Source organism: Gigantopelta aegis, chromosome 2 (assembly GCF_016097555.1).
Source record: "Gigantopelta aegis isolate Gae_Host chromosome 2, Gae_host_genome, whole genome shotgun sequence".
Lineage (NCBI taxonomy): Eukaryota > Metazoa > Mollusca > Gastropoda > Neomphalida > Peltospiridae > Gigantopelta > Gigantopelta aegis.
Window position 1 is genome coordinate 838321 of NC_054700.1, and position 17860 is coordinate 856180.

The following is a 17860-nucleotide window of genomic DNA, read 5'->3' on the forward strand; positions in this document are numbered from 1 at the left end:
ATACCTGCACTGAAGTCCTTAATATTGCCACAGACCTTGCTGTTCATCTTGGCAAAAGAGAAAAGGGTGAAAAACCATTTTCCCTGCGATGGTTTTATGGGTTTATGAAGGATGGCCCGAGCTTAGAGTTCAAAAACCACGATCACTTGAAATCATGCGTGCCAAAGCAACATCAAAAGATACCATCAACAAATACTTTGATAGCCTGGAAAAGATTTTAGACAAGTATGATTTACGAAACAGTCCAGAGTCCATCTACAACATTGATGAAAAAGGCATCGAGAAAATCACAAACCCCCATCTATTGTTGCATCACGTTCCAATGTCCCAGTTGCTGTAACAACGAGCAGGTCCAACACTACTGCGGTTATTGGGTGTGGAAATGCCCTTGGTGTTGCCATACCACCGTATTTTGTTTTCAAGGGAAAGTGCATGCGGGAGGAATTGTTAGCAGGTTGTACGGCAGGCACTGCAGGAACCGTTAGTGAAACGGGTTGGTCGAATTCTTATATTTTTCAAAAGTATCTTAAAGAACATTTTTCAAAGTATGTTCCAGCAGCATCTTCTGACAAGCCTGTCTTAATTCTTTATGATGGTCACACGTCACACATAAATGTTTCCCTGATCCAGTGGGCACGAGCGAGGCACATACTATTTTTGTATTACCTGCTCACACATCGCATGTTCTTCAACCAATGGATGTGGGATGTTTCGGCCCGTTCGAACGCATTTACAATGGCATGAGACATACCTACATACGCGAACATGCAACATCGGGTATTGACAGACATTCCCTTTGTGAGACTGTCTGCAAAGCTTACTGTGCAGCACTCACACCCGCCAACCTGCAGTCATCGTTCAGAAAGACCGGGATTTCACAACTGCAGAAGAAGTGATCACAAGAAAACCAAAACCTACTAAGAAGAGGAAAGTACTCAGTGCTGTGGTCAGTGGTAAAGCCATCACGGAAGATTTGGTTTTGGAAGATATCAGGGAACATCAAAAGAACAAACAAAACAAGGAAGGATTGCAGAAAAGAAAATGTACAAAATCAAAGAAAACTGAAGATTCACCAAAACCAAGTACGTCAGGAATTTTTCTCCCACCCAGTGCTAACACAAAACGGCAGCTTGAAGACGAAGACGATACATCGGAGGAATCTGACGACCCTAGCGATCTTTGCTGCAAGTGCAAGAAGAGCCAACCAGACGAATACAAACACTGTGTTTCACTTTGCTTCGTTTCGTGGGCACAATGCACCTATCCGGCATGTCAGCATTGGGTACATTTAAAATTTTGCACTCCAGTTAGGGTTGTACGAAGACATTCCGAATTTTGGTGTCCTTGCCATAATAAAAAGGAAGAGTAATAATCACTGGAGTAAAAAAAAAAACTGAAAACAATTATGTAAAATATGTTAAACGTTTAGCCTAAATTTTTCTTTATTCTGAAAGTTAAGTAACATTGATTGAAAGTTACAAACATTTTTAAATCATTTATATAACGTGGAATTAAGTGTAAAATATGACATCAATAGTGCTCCATACAACGCAACAGCGACCGAGAAAATAGCCGACCAACGAAACGATCGAAAACATGTGACTTACTAAAATACAGAGGAAATTCCTTTACGACAAAGCAAGACGTTTTCTCCAAGGATATTATGGAATTCATTGCGGATTACAGGTGTTTTATGTGGTAAACTATTGTGGCAACAGGTAGGTAAATTATTAAATACTTACAATTTTTTATTTGTATTTTATTCATATATTTCGCTTAAACGATCGAAAACACGTGACGCCAGGATATATTTTAATTTTTTGCTTATCGTATCGAAAACATATGACGCCAGGATACAGTCTCTTCAATACATTTCTAAATGTGCTGAGGGATATAATTGGTTTTGATAAATTTCCATCTTTTTTACCCCAGGATATAGTCATGATATAGTGGGCCAGCTGTGAATCATTTCTGACAGGCCTATTCAATGATTCATTACCGGCAGAAATCTGGAGGAGTGACACCCAAACTTCACTGGCCGATTTATCACAGTAAAACTCACCAAGACTAATCTTGTCAATACCTGTGGCCACCTCTGCCATTATCCTCTTGATCTGGCTTGTCTTCCTAGTAAAGATTGAACTGAATAGTAATACTTTCGACGAATTTGTTTCGACGATGATGCAACATGTGGGACATCAAACGACTGACGACATATCATTCGAAAGCAAGTTAAGAAAAACCAGTCTCCTTCATATTTCCTTTATTTTAAATTTCCTCCAATGGGTCGGAGATCCAAGGCGTTAGAATAGAGCCCAGAGGGTATTTTGGCAAAGTCGTGAAGGAACGTTTTTCAACTGGAGATCATCTACATCCTTCTTGTCACGCCAGGAACCTAATTCACCCCAACTACCTGAAATATAATATTTCCTAATATAAAACTTAAAATGATCAAGAAATAAAGCATTTTTAGAAAAAAGTACTTTTGGAGATAAATATTTCTTATATATTTATTCAGGCATTTAACAACTTTCTTTGGGCCTTTTAGTTCTTTGTTATTATTTATTTTATTATTTATGTTTTATTTTATTTTATTGCTCAGCAGACTTGTGAAATTACACATAAATTAATCAAGCAAATGACAGGTTTCTGATTTATTCATATTATCTTCGTAAACAAAATAATGATGATCAAAATATATATGTAATATTTAAAAACAACAACAACAAACAAACAAAATCGATTTAAAAAAAGAAAAGAAAAAAAGAAGCAAACTTTATAAATTATAGGCAGACACTGAGACAGTTAACATTATGAGGATTGTTTTATTTATATATTGTTCCCAATGGTTTTACAAATTGAAATTTTTTGCTTTTTTTTTGTGGGTTTTTTTGTATTCACGCCAAGCCAAACAGAATTATTGACAACGTAACACATGGAATGGAGCCTAGAACGGGGTTTTTACAACTTATATTGGCAGTGCCCCGGTAATGACCAAAACAATGACTGGGCATGCGTGATTGCAAATATCAGTAGATCATGGCTGGAACGGTGTTCGATCTGTCATTTGACAGGACGGTGCAATCAGAACTTGTGTAAGTGTTTTGTTATCGTTTTCGATGTGGCTCGTGAGCCTGGTTGTTATTTTAACACAGGTTTGTAATTTTATGATAATAGTTGCTGTAAAATATTGGTTTACGCAATTGAATTTTCGTTGGATTGTGTTTATACTTGCATCCAAATTCGTCCCATGATGTTCGTGGACCAATACATTTGGTCCCTTCGTTTTTGTGGATTTCTTTCTTACTTTAATTAGTAATTTATATTATTGAGATAACTTATTCTATGGTATATCTAGATATGTATCCTTTGTGTGTGTGTGTGTGTGTGTGTGTGTGTGTGTGTGTGTGTGTGTGTGTGTGTATTAGAGTAGCCCGAGTACTCTGACTGTAAGAGAGCTAGACGGACATTTGGACATAAACACGCTCTCATTACAGTCAGAGACCAACCTATGTCTTTTTTTGGCAATTCCTGACTACCAAACGGTAGGCAACGAATCCCGCTCTAATACCACAACAATCCTATGTTTGACGTCAAATACCTTTACATCAATCATTTTCGAGTTAAGTGATACAAAAAAATCCACATATTAATCACTAATACACTTACTACAGAAAGAAACCCAACAGCACCCACATTCAGGTACGCTTCGTGACACTCCGTCGCAACAATTGCAAAGCTCGGCGATCTATTTCGAGATGTAGACCACGTGATCGCGCACTGGGCGATTCCGCCTTGTGCAGCAGTTACAGGGGCCGTCTCATATCAAGCGAAGTTACAACATGGAAGAGTTGGCTAATGCCGTTTTGGATGAATTTGGATTTCATTACGTCATTAAACCAAAACAATTACACATTATTGATTCCATTTTGAATTTGAAGGATACATTTGGGGTGTTATCGACAGGATACGGCAAAAGTATGTGCTACGTACTGCCTCCTCTTATGAGATGACCCCTGTAACTGCTGCACAAGGCGGAATCGCCCAGTCTCGAAATAGATCGCCGAGCTTTGCAATTGTTGCGACGGAGTGTCACGAAGCGTAGCTGAATGTGGGTGCTGTCGGGTTTCTTTCTGTAGTATGTGTATTAGTGATTAATATGTGGATTTTTTTGTATCACTTAACTCGAAAATGATTGATGTAAAGGTATTTGACGTCAAATATAGGATTGTTGTGGTATTAGAGCGGGACTCGTTGCCTACCGTTTGGTAGTCAGGAATTGCCAAAAAAAGACATAGGTTGGTCTCTGACTGTAATGAGAGCGTGTTTATGTCCAAATGTCCGTCTAGCTCTCTTACAGTCAGAGTACTCGGGCTAGTATTAGAGCTGCAACGAATACACCAAGTGGCGAATACGATACGTATCATGAACATGGGGTTTCGAATACGAATAAATATTCACGAATACCAGTTAATTACTCTTATCATTACTGTATGATTTTCTGAACCCTACCTTAAACTTAACCCATTTTCTTTCTGGGGGAGGCCCTCCATATCCTCTGTTGACTGTGGTTGCATTCACTTCCATAGTGCCATACCCAAAAATTTCTTTCTAGCAGAAACACTGTCAAAGGTTGTGATATATGTGCTGTCCTGTCTTTGGGAAAGTGCATATAAAAGATCTCTTTGCATGCTACCAAGCTGCAAATTTCGCAGGATTCCTTGCTTCTGCGAATCCCCGATTATGGGTGAGAAGCGTTTATAACATTATGAGATAGAATCCCCAAATATCTAAATGTTAAATCATGTTTAGGATTCTGGCAGAATCTTAGGATTCTGGCAGAATCCTAAGAAATATTCCTAAATTCAATGCCTGCATGGTTATTAATAATGGAAAAATACAGTGGGTCTTTTCCGACGACTGAGTGTTTGAATTATACAGGCCTTTGAAAATTGTGAGAGTGATAGTTCTGTTTGTGTGTCGCTCGCGTAAGTATAGTTTGTGTAACCCATTGAATTTATGACATCATTTACATGTTCATGATGGATTAAGTAAAAACTAAATTTATGATTTTGTGGAACCCATAAATGGTTAATGCAAATTTTCAATTTTCAGAAGCCTGGAATTACCAAATGTTTGATATCCAGTAGCTGATGATTAATTATTCAATGTGCTCTGGTGCACATATATGGTGTCATCATAATAAACTATAGAATTTTAAAGTTTTGTACCTACTATTGAATATTTCAGAACTGTACTAGTGATCTCTCAAATCGCGATGTGCTTGATGCTAATTTGCTAAACAAAATGTTCACTGCCATGTTCAAAGAGAATATTTTGTTTTTGCCAATAAATATTTAATTAGGAATATTGACCAGTTTGGTTTAAACATACATGTACATTGTACATATTGTAGCTACATGTCTATACTATTTATTACTAGTTTTAGAATTTTAAATTGATGTTGATCCTCATAAATACCTTTGTTTGATACACAATAACCGATGTGTGTTTTGTGCCAGCTAGGGTGTCATTAAACATTCATTAATTCAATGTTATTTCGACTCTGGATACAGAGGAAGTGAGGGAGAATGGGAGGCAGGGAACTAGAGAGGGATTCGGCAGAACAGAGTAAGGAAACCCACCACTGCTGCATAGGCTAATACTACCGATGAAGCAGGAAGGGACCTTTTATATTCACTTTTCTATAGACAGGATGGTACATACTATGGCTTTTGCATTACCAGTCTGTATCTCAGGTGAACACTCTACCACAGTACATCTCCAGGGCTTTAGATTGCATCAAAGTAAAGGCGAATTAAACATTGTGCCAAAAATAAACACACCCAAATTAAGTAGACACGCTGACCTCAAAATAGTTCCTTTTCAAAACCACTGAAATGTTAAGTTTATTCATATTTAAATAATTTGAAATACATTTCTGAATTTCATTTCAACTTATTTTTGTGCTTATATCCAATTAAGTTTCAAGCACGCTATCCTGGGCACACACCTCAGTGGGTTATAGTTGTTAATAGCTAGTGGTTAGTGAGAGAGAAGAGGGTGTAGTGGTCTTACACTTGCCCAGTGAGTCGTTAAAACTTGCTGTGGGTAGGAGCCGGTACCGGGTTGTGAACCATGTACCTACCAGCCTTGTATCTGATAGCTTAACCACAATGCCACCGAGGCTGGTTTTTCTGAATATAGACAACTCTCCAGCAGCTGTTAATACTTAATGACAGTATAGGCATGCTGAATTAAAACAACATTCCTGTGTTAAGAAAAGACAAAAGTCTCCATTAATTGTGCCCAAATTAGTGAGATCTAAAGCCCTGATCCGACCCTGATCACCGGAGCATGTCTGAGTCACTGTATATATAACAGTAAATAAATAATTGATGGCATAAGACATCATGTACACGTCTGTAAGTCTGTGTAGTCTGTAACCAGGCCAGATGTTGGAGCTGATTACTTTCAAATTAGTCCGACTCAAGACAGACAAGTTTAATATTTAATCACTAATTCTCTCCATCACACTGTGTTGTATTACACAGTCATGTAGTTACCCTGCCAGGTGTGGCTCACTGGACACAGCCAGATTTACTGTACATTAGAAGTCGCTAAATTCGCCAACTGCGATTTTTAAAAAACATTTGCAAAATTTTGTGTTAATTTGGTAAAATAATTTCATGTATTGATTGATTGATACTTTGTAGGAGGCATCTAAAAATTGCGAGAATGGTCATTTCGTTTGCACGTTGCTCACGTAATTTTAATTTTGCGTATCCTATTTTTTGTTACCGTAAAATTTTGCACTCCATATACATGCATGGATATAACGGGTTACGTATAATGGAAATGGGTTACATGGATTTATTTCTGCATAACCTCAGTTCTCAGCTTGGCCTGTGTTGGAAAATAAATAAGTTTCTACAATTTATAGTTTTATACATGTAGTTACTTGATCGTTATTTGACAGATGTATTTTGCTACAAATGCAGAGCTGCAAAACAAATGTACATGCAGGCATGCATGATGGTGTCTGGTTGGTTCACAGACATCCTTTTTAGAAGCAAACTCTAGCACTATGTTTGTTCAATCTGATGGGTGCAAAACAACAAGCTGATCCTGTCGTACATGTAGCTCATTAAAGATTCATTCAGTTAGTTAATTAAGTGCCTAATAAACATATATACATGTATTATTGAATTTTCCTGACCTATGTTTATTCAGCACCCTACTCTTTTATGATTTTCAGAAATGTTCAAATTTGTTTGCTTAGTTAGCACCCTCTATTTAGCACTTGAGGGTACCTTAAATTCATCTACATACATGTGTAGCTGTGAGAAAAAAAGAATGTATTAGTTTGTTTTTTAAATATTTTAATGATACTAAAATTTAAGTGCAATCTCTTTTGCTGATGCAATATAGTATAGTGGGCTTTTTTTCCCAATCTTCTCATTTTTAAATTCAGAAATGTTTTTATTGGGGTGTTTTAATAGTTTGAGAAGATTAAGTTGGGAGAACCTTGACGGGTCAGAGAAAAATGCTGGCACGAAATGCTTTCACCTCAAATTCTATAAATCTACTTTGTAGTTACTATTCATTTGTTTGAGATGTCCCAAGTCAAACACACGTCTGATAGTCTCTGTTTAAACAATGAAGATTCAAAGTATGTTTGTTTAACACTTTTGCTTTGACATATTTGTAAACTACTCTTATTTAATATTATCATACGATTATATAGGTAGTACTAAACCAAATAACTTCCGGCTGGGTCAAAGTTTGAGGTGCACCCAACTTTTGATAGAGAAGTGAACACCACAAGTCCTGTGGTTGGTGATAAATGTGAGTGTTGGTTGTACAGAAAAAAAAATAGCTACATCTGGGCAAAAAATGTATGCAATTTTATTTCATCTTGTACCACTTGTGCTTGAAACATGTATGGGGTACCTGTTTGGTGTCTAACATATGGTTATTTTTACATTTGAAAAGAGAAAAAGTTAAAGTTCTCTTTGTTTAACAACACCACTAGAGCATATTGATTTATTAATCATCAACTATTGGATATCAAACATTTGGTAATTTTGACATAGTCTCCGAGGAAACCCTATACATTTTCCCATTAGTATCTCTAGCAAGATATCTTTTATATGCACCATCCCATAGGCAGGATAGCACACACCACAGCCATTGATATATATGTACCAGTAATAGTGCACTGACTGGAACAAGAAATAACCCAATGGGTCCACCGATGGGTATTGATCCCATAGCGACTTCACATCAAGTGAGCTCTTTACCACTGGGCTACATCCTGCAACCCTGGATTAAAGAAAGAAAGGAATGTTTTATTTAACGACGCACTCAACACATTTTATTTACGGTTATATGGCGTCAGACATATGGTTACGGACCACACAGATTTTGAGAGGAAACCCGCTGTCGCCACTACATGGGTTACTCTTTCCGATTAGCAGCAAGTGATCTTTTATTTGCACTTCCCACAGGCAGGATAGCACAAACCGTGGCCTTTGTTGAACCAGTTATGGATCACTGGTCATTGCAAGTGGTTTACACCTACCCAATGAGCCTTGCGGAGCACTCACTTGGGGTTTGGAGTCGGTATCTGGATTAAAAATCCCATGCCTCGACTGGGATCCGAACTCGGTACCTACCAGCCTGTAGACCGATGGCCTAACCACGACGCCACCGAGGCTGGTCCACAACCCTGGATTAAGACAGAGAACAAACCTGCTGTTGCCACATTGGCTACTCCTAATGTTAAAATAGCTAGGAATCTGTTATATGTTGTTTTATAAACAGGACGTATAATTTAAAACCATATTGGTCTTTGAAGCTTCTTTGAGGTGTGTTTGGTGGGGCCACTGGTTGGAATGGGAAAAAACTACATATATATTGAGGGCGATTCCATTGCTTCTTGAGCTACATGACATTGTACTTCCAGTGGCCACCGTGAGTAGAATCAGATGTTTAAAGACACAGGCTGTAATTAGTCATGCTGAACATTGACAGCTTTAATATTTAATCACATACAGGGCTCATCAACCCATTTCCCAGCTGCCTTTTCTTTTCTTCTTATCTTCAGTGTTGTACATATACATACACGAATGCATGACTGCATGTGTACAAGGTGTGGTAAGAAAGAAACAAGACTACCTGTATGTCAGAAAGTCATTTATTATTGACGAGCTAGACAATTCAAAGATTGTCTCCTTCACAGGGCACAATATTTCACGCAAACCGCCGTTCTGTTCGCGTGTCGGTTATGCAAAATTAAATTTACGCGAACCTCAAATCGGTTACGTCGTGACCTGTAGACGTTCAGAAATTAAAACTTGCAGACTTCACGATTACAGTAAGTTTATTCATGCAGACATACTACTAGTATTCTGATAAATGTTTTAGACTGATTTTTAGATACTTGATGTGCAGCAAACCAGTAGCCAACGGTATATTGCAATGGTTGTAACTTGTGACCGAAGACTCAGTATAGAGTCGAGCCAAAAGTTTTAAAGAAATGTGCACGGATCGCTAAGGCACCTAAATTATCTGCTGGTATTCTATCTCTAAAGGAATATATGTAGACATAATATTGGATTGCCTATAATTTTAGATCGGTTGAAAACAGTTTTAACGTAAACAAAAATGCAAAAATGTCACAAAAGCTGAACAATACTAACATCGCATAATGAGCTTTAAATAACAAACATTGGAACGTCACTGTAGTATAGAAGTACCAGCGATAAAGTGAAAGTAGCATCACCACCGCAAAATATCGGTGTCAAATTGTGGTCTTTCTTTTTATGTTATTATAAGATTTATGTTTATTAATCTAATCATGCACCAATGACTAGCCTGTTTTATAGTTCAGAGGAACTGGACATTTGTTGCTTGGGTTTTTTTCAGTCTGCTGTATACTAAATTTTACATATCAGTGACAAATGGTAGCCTTTATTTGTTATTTATAAAAAAATTATTAGTCTAATCATACACCAGGGAATGGGCATTTTTCCTCCAAATGTATCTATTTTGTTTCAGTACTGGGCTGATATTTAGTCATTTTACAATAGCGTTAACTTCCTTCCGCAAGCTGCACAGAGGTTATAGAATACGGTGGCCCAATGTCCGAGGACAGTGGTTTTTAGATTCGGGCAACTAAAAATTACTTTTTGCGATCCCGATGGCAAATGGTGAATAATAATATAATAATAATAATAATAATAAATCTACAATGCTACGATCGTACAAAAACAAAAGAAACATCTACAAGTCACTTCTTTCGATTTGCAAGCATTAAAGAAACTGTTTTATAAAACGTTGTTTTTTTTGTATTTTGTTTTAACTTTATGTTTGAGCTAAAAATTATGTATTTAAATATAATTTCAACATAACTTTGAGGTAACCGATCAGGTAATCCACAGGTTACGCAAATATAATTCACGTAACCGAACAATTGGTTACCTAGGTAAAAACCACGTGAACCGACTTCCGGTTACCTCAGATTTCTAAATATTGTCCCCTGCTTCAGAATAATTCCCTTCGGGCTTTAATACACTTCTCCATTTTCTTTTCCCCGTGTTTCAAAATATTTCTGCAAGTCATTTTCCAGATGCTCTCTAGATCGTCTGTTGTATGGCTTTTTATGTCATTAAAATTGGATCCTTTCATGAATCTTTTTAGTTAGAGAAAAATGTCACCTCTGAAGACAACAGGTGGGTATTTGAGTATTCAGAATGTGTGGTTCTTTTCTAAGTCATTCAAGATCATTACAAATTTCAACTCTTTCTCTTTTGGGGTTTAATTGTCCCGTCAGAACTTTGGGGAAACATCTTTCCACACCTTTCTATATAATGGCCAAATCTTCAATCAATATCTTACAAATTGATTCTTTATTACGGCAATTTTTTTTTTTAAGTACCGGTAACCAATAAACATGACTGAAAGGTTATTTTGCTGTATGTAGTCTTCTTTTTTTTTCTCCAAATGTACAGAATTGTGTATACATTTTGTAGTGTACATTTTGCCATCATTGGGGAGTTTTACTGAGATGGCAGTCAAAGTTTATCCCACGGCACAAGAGTGCTGTCAATGACACTCCTGACCTATTGATGGCAATTTATATCACAGTTGTTGTTCGTGTGTACGGTATACATTTTTCCATCACTATGGAGTTTTATTGCAGTGGCAGTAAATTTTTATTTTCTGACCTACAGCAATTTATATCACAATGATGGCAATTGCTGTCAGTGCTGTCATTAAGTTCGAGCCCTACGCACTCACTTTTAAGTTGATGATTAAATTGTGTTTTGTAGATATCCTGGGTTGAGTAGCCGGTGATGTGAACAACATGAACAACATGTCTTTGTCTTCCTCGTCAGGTGAGCATGGTTTTATTTTATCACCTTCGTCATTAACCCATCTACTTCAGGCTGGTAGGTGCTAGGTTTACAGAGCTCTAGTACCGGCCTCGGTGGTGTCGTGGTTAGGCTATCGGACATACGGCTGATAATTACAGGGTTCGCAGCCCGGTACTGGCCTCAGTGATGTCGAAGTTAGGCTATCTGACATACGGCTGGTAGGTGCTATGTTTACAGAGCTCTAGTACCGGCCTTGGTGGTGTCGTGGTTAGGCTATCGGACATAAGGCTGGTAGGTACAGGGTTCGCAGCCCGGTTTCCCAGCTCCTACCCAGAGCGAGTTTTAACGACTTAAATGGGTAGGTGTAAGACCACTACACCCTCTTCTCTCTCACTAACCACTAACAAATAACCCACTGTCCTGGATAGACAGCCCAGATAGCTTAGGTGTGTGCCCAGGAGAGCATGCATAAACCTTAATTGAATATTGGCACGAAGATAATTTAAAAGAAAAGAAAGAAAGAAAGGTTGACGGTCTTATAGTGCAGCTCCAGCCCAGAGTGGGGTGGATCTAGCTCACTTGGTAGTCATTGCTTGGGTGGGAGGATTGAACCCCCTCAGTGGACCAGTTCCCTGATTGGGTTCCCTCCCCTATCTTAATGAGTGCCTGAACCTTTTGGATATAGGAATGTACATAAAGTAACAGTAATGAGTGCCTCTTGAAGGTACATGCATATCAAAGATTATGGTATGTTCTGTCCTGTCTGCTGGAAAGATTGAGCACCCTGGCTAAATGTTAGAAATTGTATTAAATGTTTGACATTGAAAACATCTAGCTGATGATTAGTCAGTCAGTGTATCAGAGTGAGTCTCAATGGCTCAAAAGGGATCCAGGCCTTTACAAGACCAATACACTAAAAGCTAATATGGCCGAGTGTTGACGTTTGCAGATATTGACAGTTTATACCTAGAACACCGTGCTTGAAACTTGAGTGGATTAATAGAATATCGCCGTTGTGAGGTATAGATACGGCAATTCCAACCCGACTGACAAAACATTTTGTTCCGAGGGTTGGAATTGCCTTATCTATACCTCACAACGGTGATTGATTCTTTTTCTTGCCCATTTAATTACAGTAACAAAACATTAATTAGTTTGTTTATTGTTGAACGATTCGTAAACATTTCACCTACAAACAATGAAACTCATTTAATCATATGCTAAAAATATAGTCCAACTTTTGCAATGACATAAAAATGCAACAACTTAACAATAAATATAAAGTTGAAAATATTAATTTGTTTAAATATTTTGAAAACAATGATACCACGTAAAATGACAAACAGAATTTTGAAAACCATGAGTTATGACATCACGCGTATGTAGAAATTGTCTAGCCCTTGGGTCAGACAGATTTTTCTAGCACCGTGCAAAAGCTAGATAACCCTATACAGTGGGCAAGATATATATATATATATCATATAATATCTTACATTTTCAGTACGGTACAATCAAAGTATGTGATATTTTTCAGATCACATACTTTAAGAATTTGATAACTTTGCAAATTAGATGTAAATTAGTCGAGGTCTCGGCACTAGGTTTATCGACATTTAAGCAAACGTACTTGGGTGACACTCCATGATTGACGTATGCATTCATAGTCATCAAATAAAACCATTTCAATGGCAGTTTGACACTGAAAGTTGTCCAGCGTTCAGAAAACAAAAAATGTTAGGCATAACTTTATTTTGATGTAAGGACATCCAAAATGACGTCATTCGAGTTTGACATCATTTCCATTCAAAAATACACCGCGCCACATATTCTTACGTCATTTGCATATCTAGTAATGGCGGACTGGAATTAAAGTTGCGTGTACAGTTTACAAAAACACGTTGTATTAAGCTTGAACTTATATGATAAAGAGATTATTACCCTCGTGTATTTCGGTATCGTCAATATCATATATTAGGAATAAGAATAATGTATTATGCTCGCCAGAGGCTCGCATAATACAATTTTTATTCCTAATATATGATATTGACGATACCGAAAAACACTGGTAATAACTATATATATATATACATATATAGACACACACACACACACACACACACACACACACACACACACACACACACACACACACACACACACACACATACATACATATATACATATATATATAAACACCAAAAATACATTTTATAATTTAACATTTTTTTTTTAAATTTACATGATGTATAGTTTGATCTCAGCTTTAATTTTTAATTATTGTCACTTAATTAATACAGCATTTACTTGATTTGTGCTTATTTAAATTTTGTTTGACTTGATTGTATTTTTACTTTAATTATGTATAGGATCAGAAATGTATGCATGTATAAAAAATTTCATCATATTAACTGTTTGTTTCAATTGTAGGCAACCTTAATTACAATAGTACTTCCCGCCACAGCCTAGGCTCACATTTTTCATCATATTAACTGTTTGTTTTAATTGTAGGCAACCTTAATTACAACAGTACTTCCCGCCACAGCCTAGGCTCACATTTTTCATCGGTAAGTTTACCATTATTCGGTTTTAATTGTAGGTTTACAACAGTTCCCGCCACAGCCTAGGCTCACATTTTTCATCGGTAAGTTTACCATTATTCTTTATTTATACCAATTTAACTAGTGATAATTATGCTCATGGATCAATTAAGATATTGCAAAAGCACTATATAGGGCTGGCTTTATACTTAGTACATAAAAGAAGAAACCAATAAATATAAATGAAAACTGGGCTGGTGAAATAAACACAAAACGTTGTACACAGAATGTAGGTTTTAGATAATAAATGGTAAATATATGTATGATAACATCAAGTGAACACTCTAATGATAATACTGAAAGTGGTTATTAATTTTAATAATTAAAGTATTTTTAATTTAATAATAATGGAACTCTAAAATTTCTAATTTGATCATCTTGCATTTCTTCCCAATCTCCTTTTAATGAATGCCTAGGAGTTACCTCCCTTTACTTTACTTTTTTTTTAGTACGTATATATATATAATTATTATTATTATGATTATGACACTCACATTTTCAACTCATTACTGGCAGTCTAACATACAGTATGTCAGTATGTGGATACATGAAACATTTTGTTTTCCAAATTTGGATTAGTGACATTTCTACTTAATTAAAAATTGATTAACTGTTCAATATTTTTAAATTGTGTAGCGATCTCATGCATAGTAAATCACGATGTTGAAAAACAATTTCCCCTGGGTTATATTAAAATGACACTCTTTCTAATCTAGAAAGTACAATTTTGATTAAATTTCATTAAGTACATTGTACATGTACATGTATGTAGATATTGTTTTCTGCAAGACTGCATTGAATTAGATTTTTTAAATTAGACTAAATCACAGCCGTAGGAAGGTGCCAGAAAGTGGGGTGGCACACACACACACATATTTATATATATACATGTATAAATATATAAAAACCATCACTGCTGTTAAAAATGTGTTGTGATGTGTTATAACTTTAATCATATCCATATTGTGTCGACAGTACATACATGTATACCTGTATATTGTCTGTAGTTGCTACTGATACATACATTATACATTATTATGTGGGATTCAAAAAGACATTAAAAAATTTCCACACAAAAAACATGCAACATATGTGCATATTTGATGTGTGTGTGTGTGCGTCTGTGTGTGTGCATTGAGTTGGGGGAATGTTTTTGTTTGCTTTAAATTATCTACCTCTAAATTTAAACATGATTCTAAGAAAACTTTACATGGAATGTAATATATAGCTTATTTGACAATCACATCTCAGCAGTAATGAAGATCTTTGTTTACATGGGTAATAATATTATATAAGCCATTACATATAAACGATTATATAATAAACTAAGTACATGTACTAGCATATTCTGCTTCAAGAGTATACATGCATCAATCTAATTAAAATTAGCTCCACTATTACATGTGGATCTAACAGCAGCCAGTTGGAACTCATGTCCACCAATCAAAACCTTTCTTGCAGAATCATGCCAGTGATTTGAAAATAATTTGAAAACATTCCGAATTATCCTGAGGGTAGGCCTATACGACCTTTCATGTGAATTACGAATTATCCTGAGGGTAGGCCTATACGACCTTTCATGTGGATTACGAATTATCCTGAGGGTAGGCCTATACGACCTTTCATGTGGATTACGAATTATCCTGAGGGTAGGCCTATACGACCTTTCATGTGGATTACGAATTATCCTGAGGGTAGGCCTATACGACCTTTCATGTGAATTACGAATTATCCTGAGGGTAGGCCTATACGACATGTTTCATGTGAATTACGAATGCCTTATTCAGACCAGTAGAACTAATTTTAATCAGATTGCTAACAACACTGTGTAGTCTCCAATGTTCAGGTAACATTTCGTCTGTAAATAATAATTTAAATATTGACCAATCACACTTCGCCTTTTATAATGTTATTTGGGAGCATACAAATTCTAAAAATATCGGGCGAGTCTATTTTAGTGGCCGCAGTACAGCGAACCATACCAATATGTAGGGGATGGGTTATCAGTTTTCAATTTTACATTACAAATTATTTATTTTATAAAATAAAACATGTTTTAGGGCATTCATAATTCACACGAAACATGTCGTATACCCTCAAGATAATTTGGAATGTTTTCAAATTATTTTTAAATCACTGGCATGGTTCTGCAAGTAAGGTTTTGATTGGTGGACATGAGTTCCAACTGGCTGCTGTTAGATCCACATGTAATAGTGGAGCTAATTTTAATTAGATTGTACATGCATATACTCACAGTCTACTAATGTTTATACAATGTCATGTATATATGCTAACTGTCAGGCTTTCCCCAGGATTTTTTTTAAGGTGCTTACATTTTTAGCATCAGTATAACACAAATGAAGCCAAAATAAGTGGGGTAGTGGGTTGAAAACAGTTCAGTGTTTGCCTTCAATCCAGCTAATCATGCTCTTTTTTAAAAACTTTTTTTTAAAGTAACCCATCAATTCCCCACCCCCAACAATTTCATAATTTGTGCCATGTTGTTGCTGTTGATTTCAGCGTCGTGTTAAATGCTTGTTGTGATTTCTGCTTGTAAAATACCTAGGCTAAGAATGCCGACTTCACAGTATATTCCATTTATCAAAAATTGTTTAAAAAGTTAATAAAATTAAAATTTATGGTCTTTTTAAAATGCAGCTAACTTATTAAATGTTACCTCACAGTCTTACAAATATATATCTAACATTATCTAACAAATATAATTATTGTAAACTAATTCAGTGTGCGTTTAACTGCAGTTTGTATAAATACTGCATGTTCATTTCCCGCGATCGCGATCTCTCAACCATAGGTACAAAATTAACAAAGACAAGGAAATAAATGAAACTATTGTTAGGTATTCATTGATGCAAACAACTAGTGTTTTTCTACAAATTTACATCAAGATTTATTTCTTTGTAATCGTATTGTTCAATGTCCACAACGAAGCCTCTTGACACGTGGGTGTCAGCTGACTCTGATGCGTGACGTATATTCGTGTCGAGACCTTTCCTCGGTTCAGCCAACGAACGTTCTTCCTAACATTCGCAAACTATTTGATTGGTGTCCGTCGTGTCCATTTGGTTTAACGTGAAGCGGACAAACCAGTGTAGCGAACGTTTTGTTTTCGCTCGATCTGGCTGAACTCAGCTCTTGGGATAGCCTGCATGTCTTTCGGCCCTGAACTGGCATGTGTATTCAAATTGACACGCATTGTCAGTTTGTTTTTATTACTTTGGTTCAAAGACTTTACAAAGTTAAAATAACAAGTTACAGATCTTCCAGACATTGAATTACCATCACATTGCTGTCATACATGTCGAATGCATGCCGTTAAAATTAATAACAGTGATTATTAAAATAAACAAATGTAACGCCAACGCTGTATTCTGGATTTTCTCGTTACCGTTCGCGAGATTGCCATTACGCTAATTGAATATTTGGCATTATTATTATGTTTGAGCTGTCAGATAGATTATGTAACCGTTTGTTCACATCAGAAGATAGAAAATGGTTTAGCCAACGACAGCGTGAGCCTTGGATGTTTTCAGTGTGTGGGAGTTTTGGGAAGGGGATGTTAGGATAGAAATGGTTGATTGCAAACTTAACTGTACTTTTAAAAAGTGCTTCACCTATCATTTATTCATTTAAATGGTACAGTTGATTCTGTCAATGGGCATCTTCTTTGATCGGCCTTGAAGCTTGATTGCTCAGCACGGGAATCCCGTTATGCGTAAGCGCCTTCCTGATGGATTAGCGGTCCCAGTAGATGTGGTAGATTTACTAAACACCAGTTGTGAGCAGACGACTGGTCCATTGTTAGGTATTTAGGAAGTGTTTTACCTGCCATAGTAATTAGGTGTGCTTGATATACTGGTATAC

General features: G+C 36.4%; 2 protein-coding genes across 3 annotated transcripts in view; one reads left to right on the forward strand and one right to left on the reverse strand.

The window, feature by feature from the left end:
• LOC121379506 (asparagine--tRNA ligase, cytoplasmic-like) overlaps positions 1-2224 on the reverse strand; it is a 43802-nt gene extending 41578 nt beyond the window's left edge. The window contains exon 1 of one of the 2 annotated variants that reach the window (XM_041508153.1): positions 2063-2224. In XM_041508153.1, coding sequence (XP_041364087.1) covers positions 2063-2102 — 40 coding nt within the window. In that variant the 5' untranslated portion in view covers positions 2103-2224. The remainder of the gene's footprint in view (positions 1-2062) is intronic. The other variant, XM_041508160.1, reaches the window with a different exon arrangement.
• A 795-nt stretch (positions 2225-3019) lies between these two features.
• Positions 3020-17860, forward strand: part of LOC121379531 (putative leucine-rich repeat-containing protein DDB_G0290503) — a 70385-nt gene continuing 55544 nt past the window's right edge. Inside the window, exons 1-3 of the mRNA XM_041508178.1 lie at positions 3020-3095; positions 11337-11402; positions 13890-13945. Of these exons, the coding sequence (XP_041364112.1) occupies positions 11372-11402; positions 13890-13945 (87 nt within the window). The 5' untranslated portion in view covers positions 3020-3095; positions 11337-11371. The remainder of the gene's footprint in view (positions 3096-11336; positions 11403-13889; positions 13946-17860) is intronic.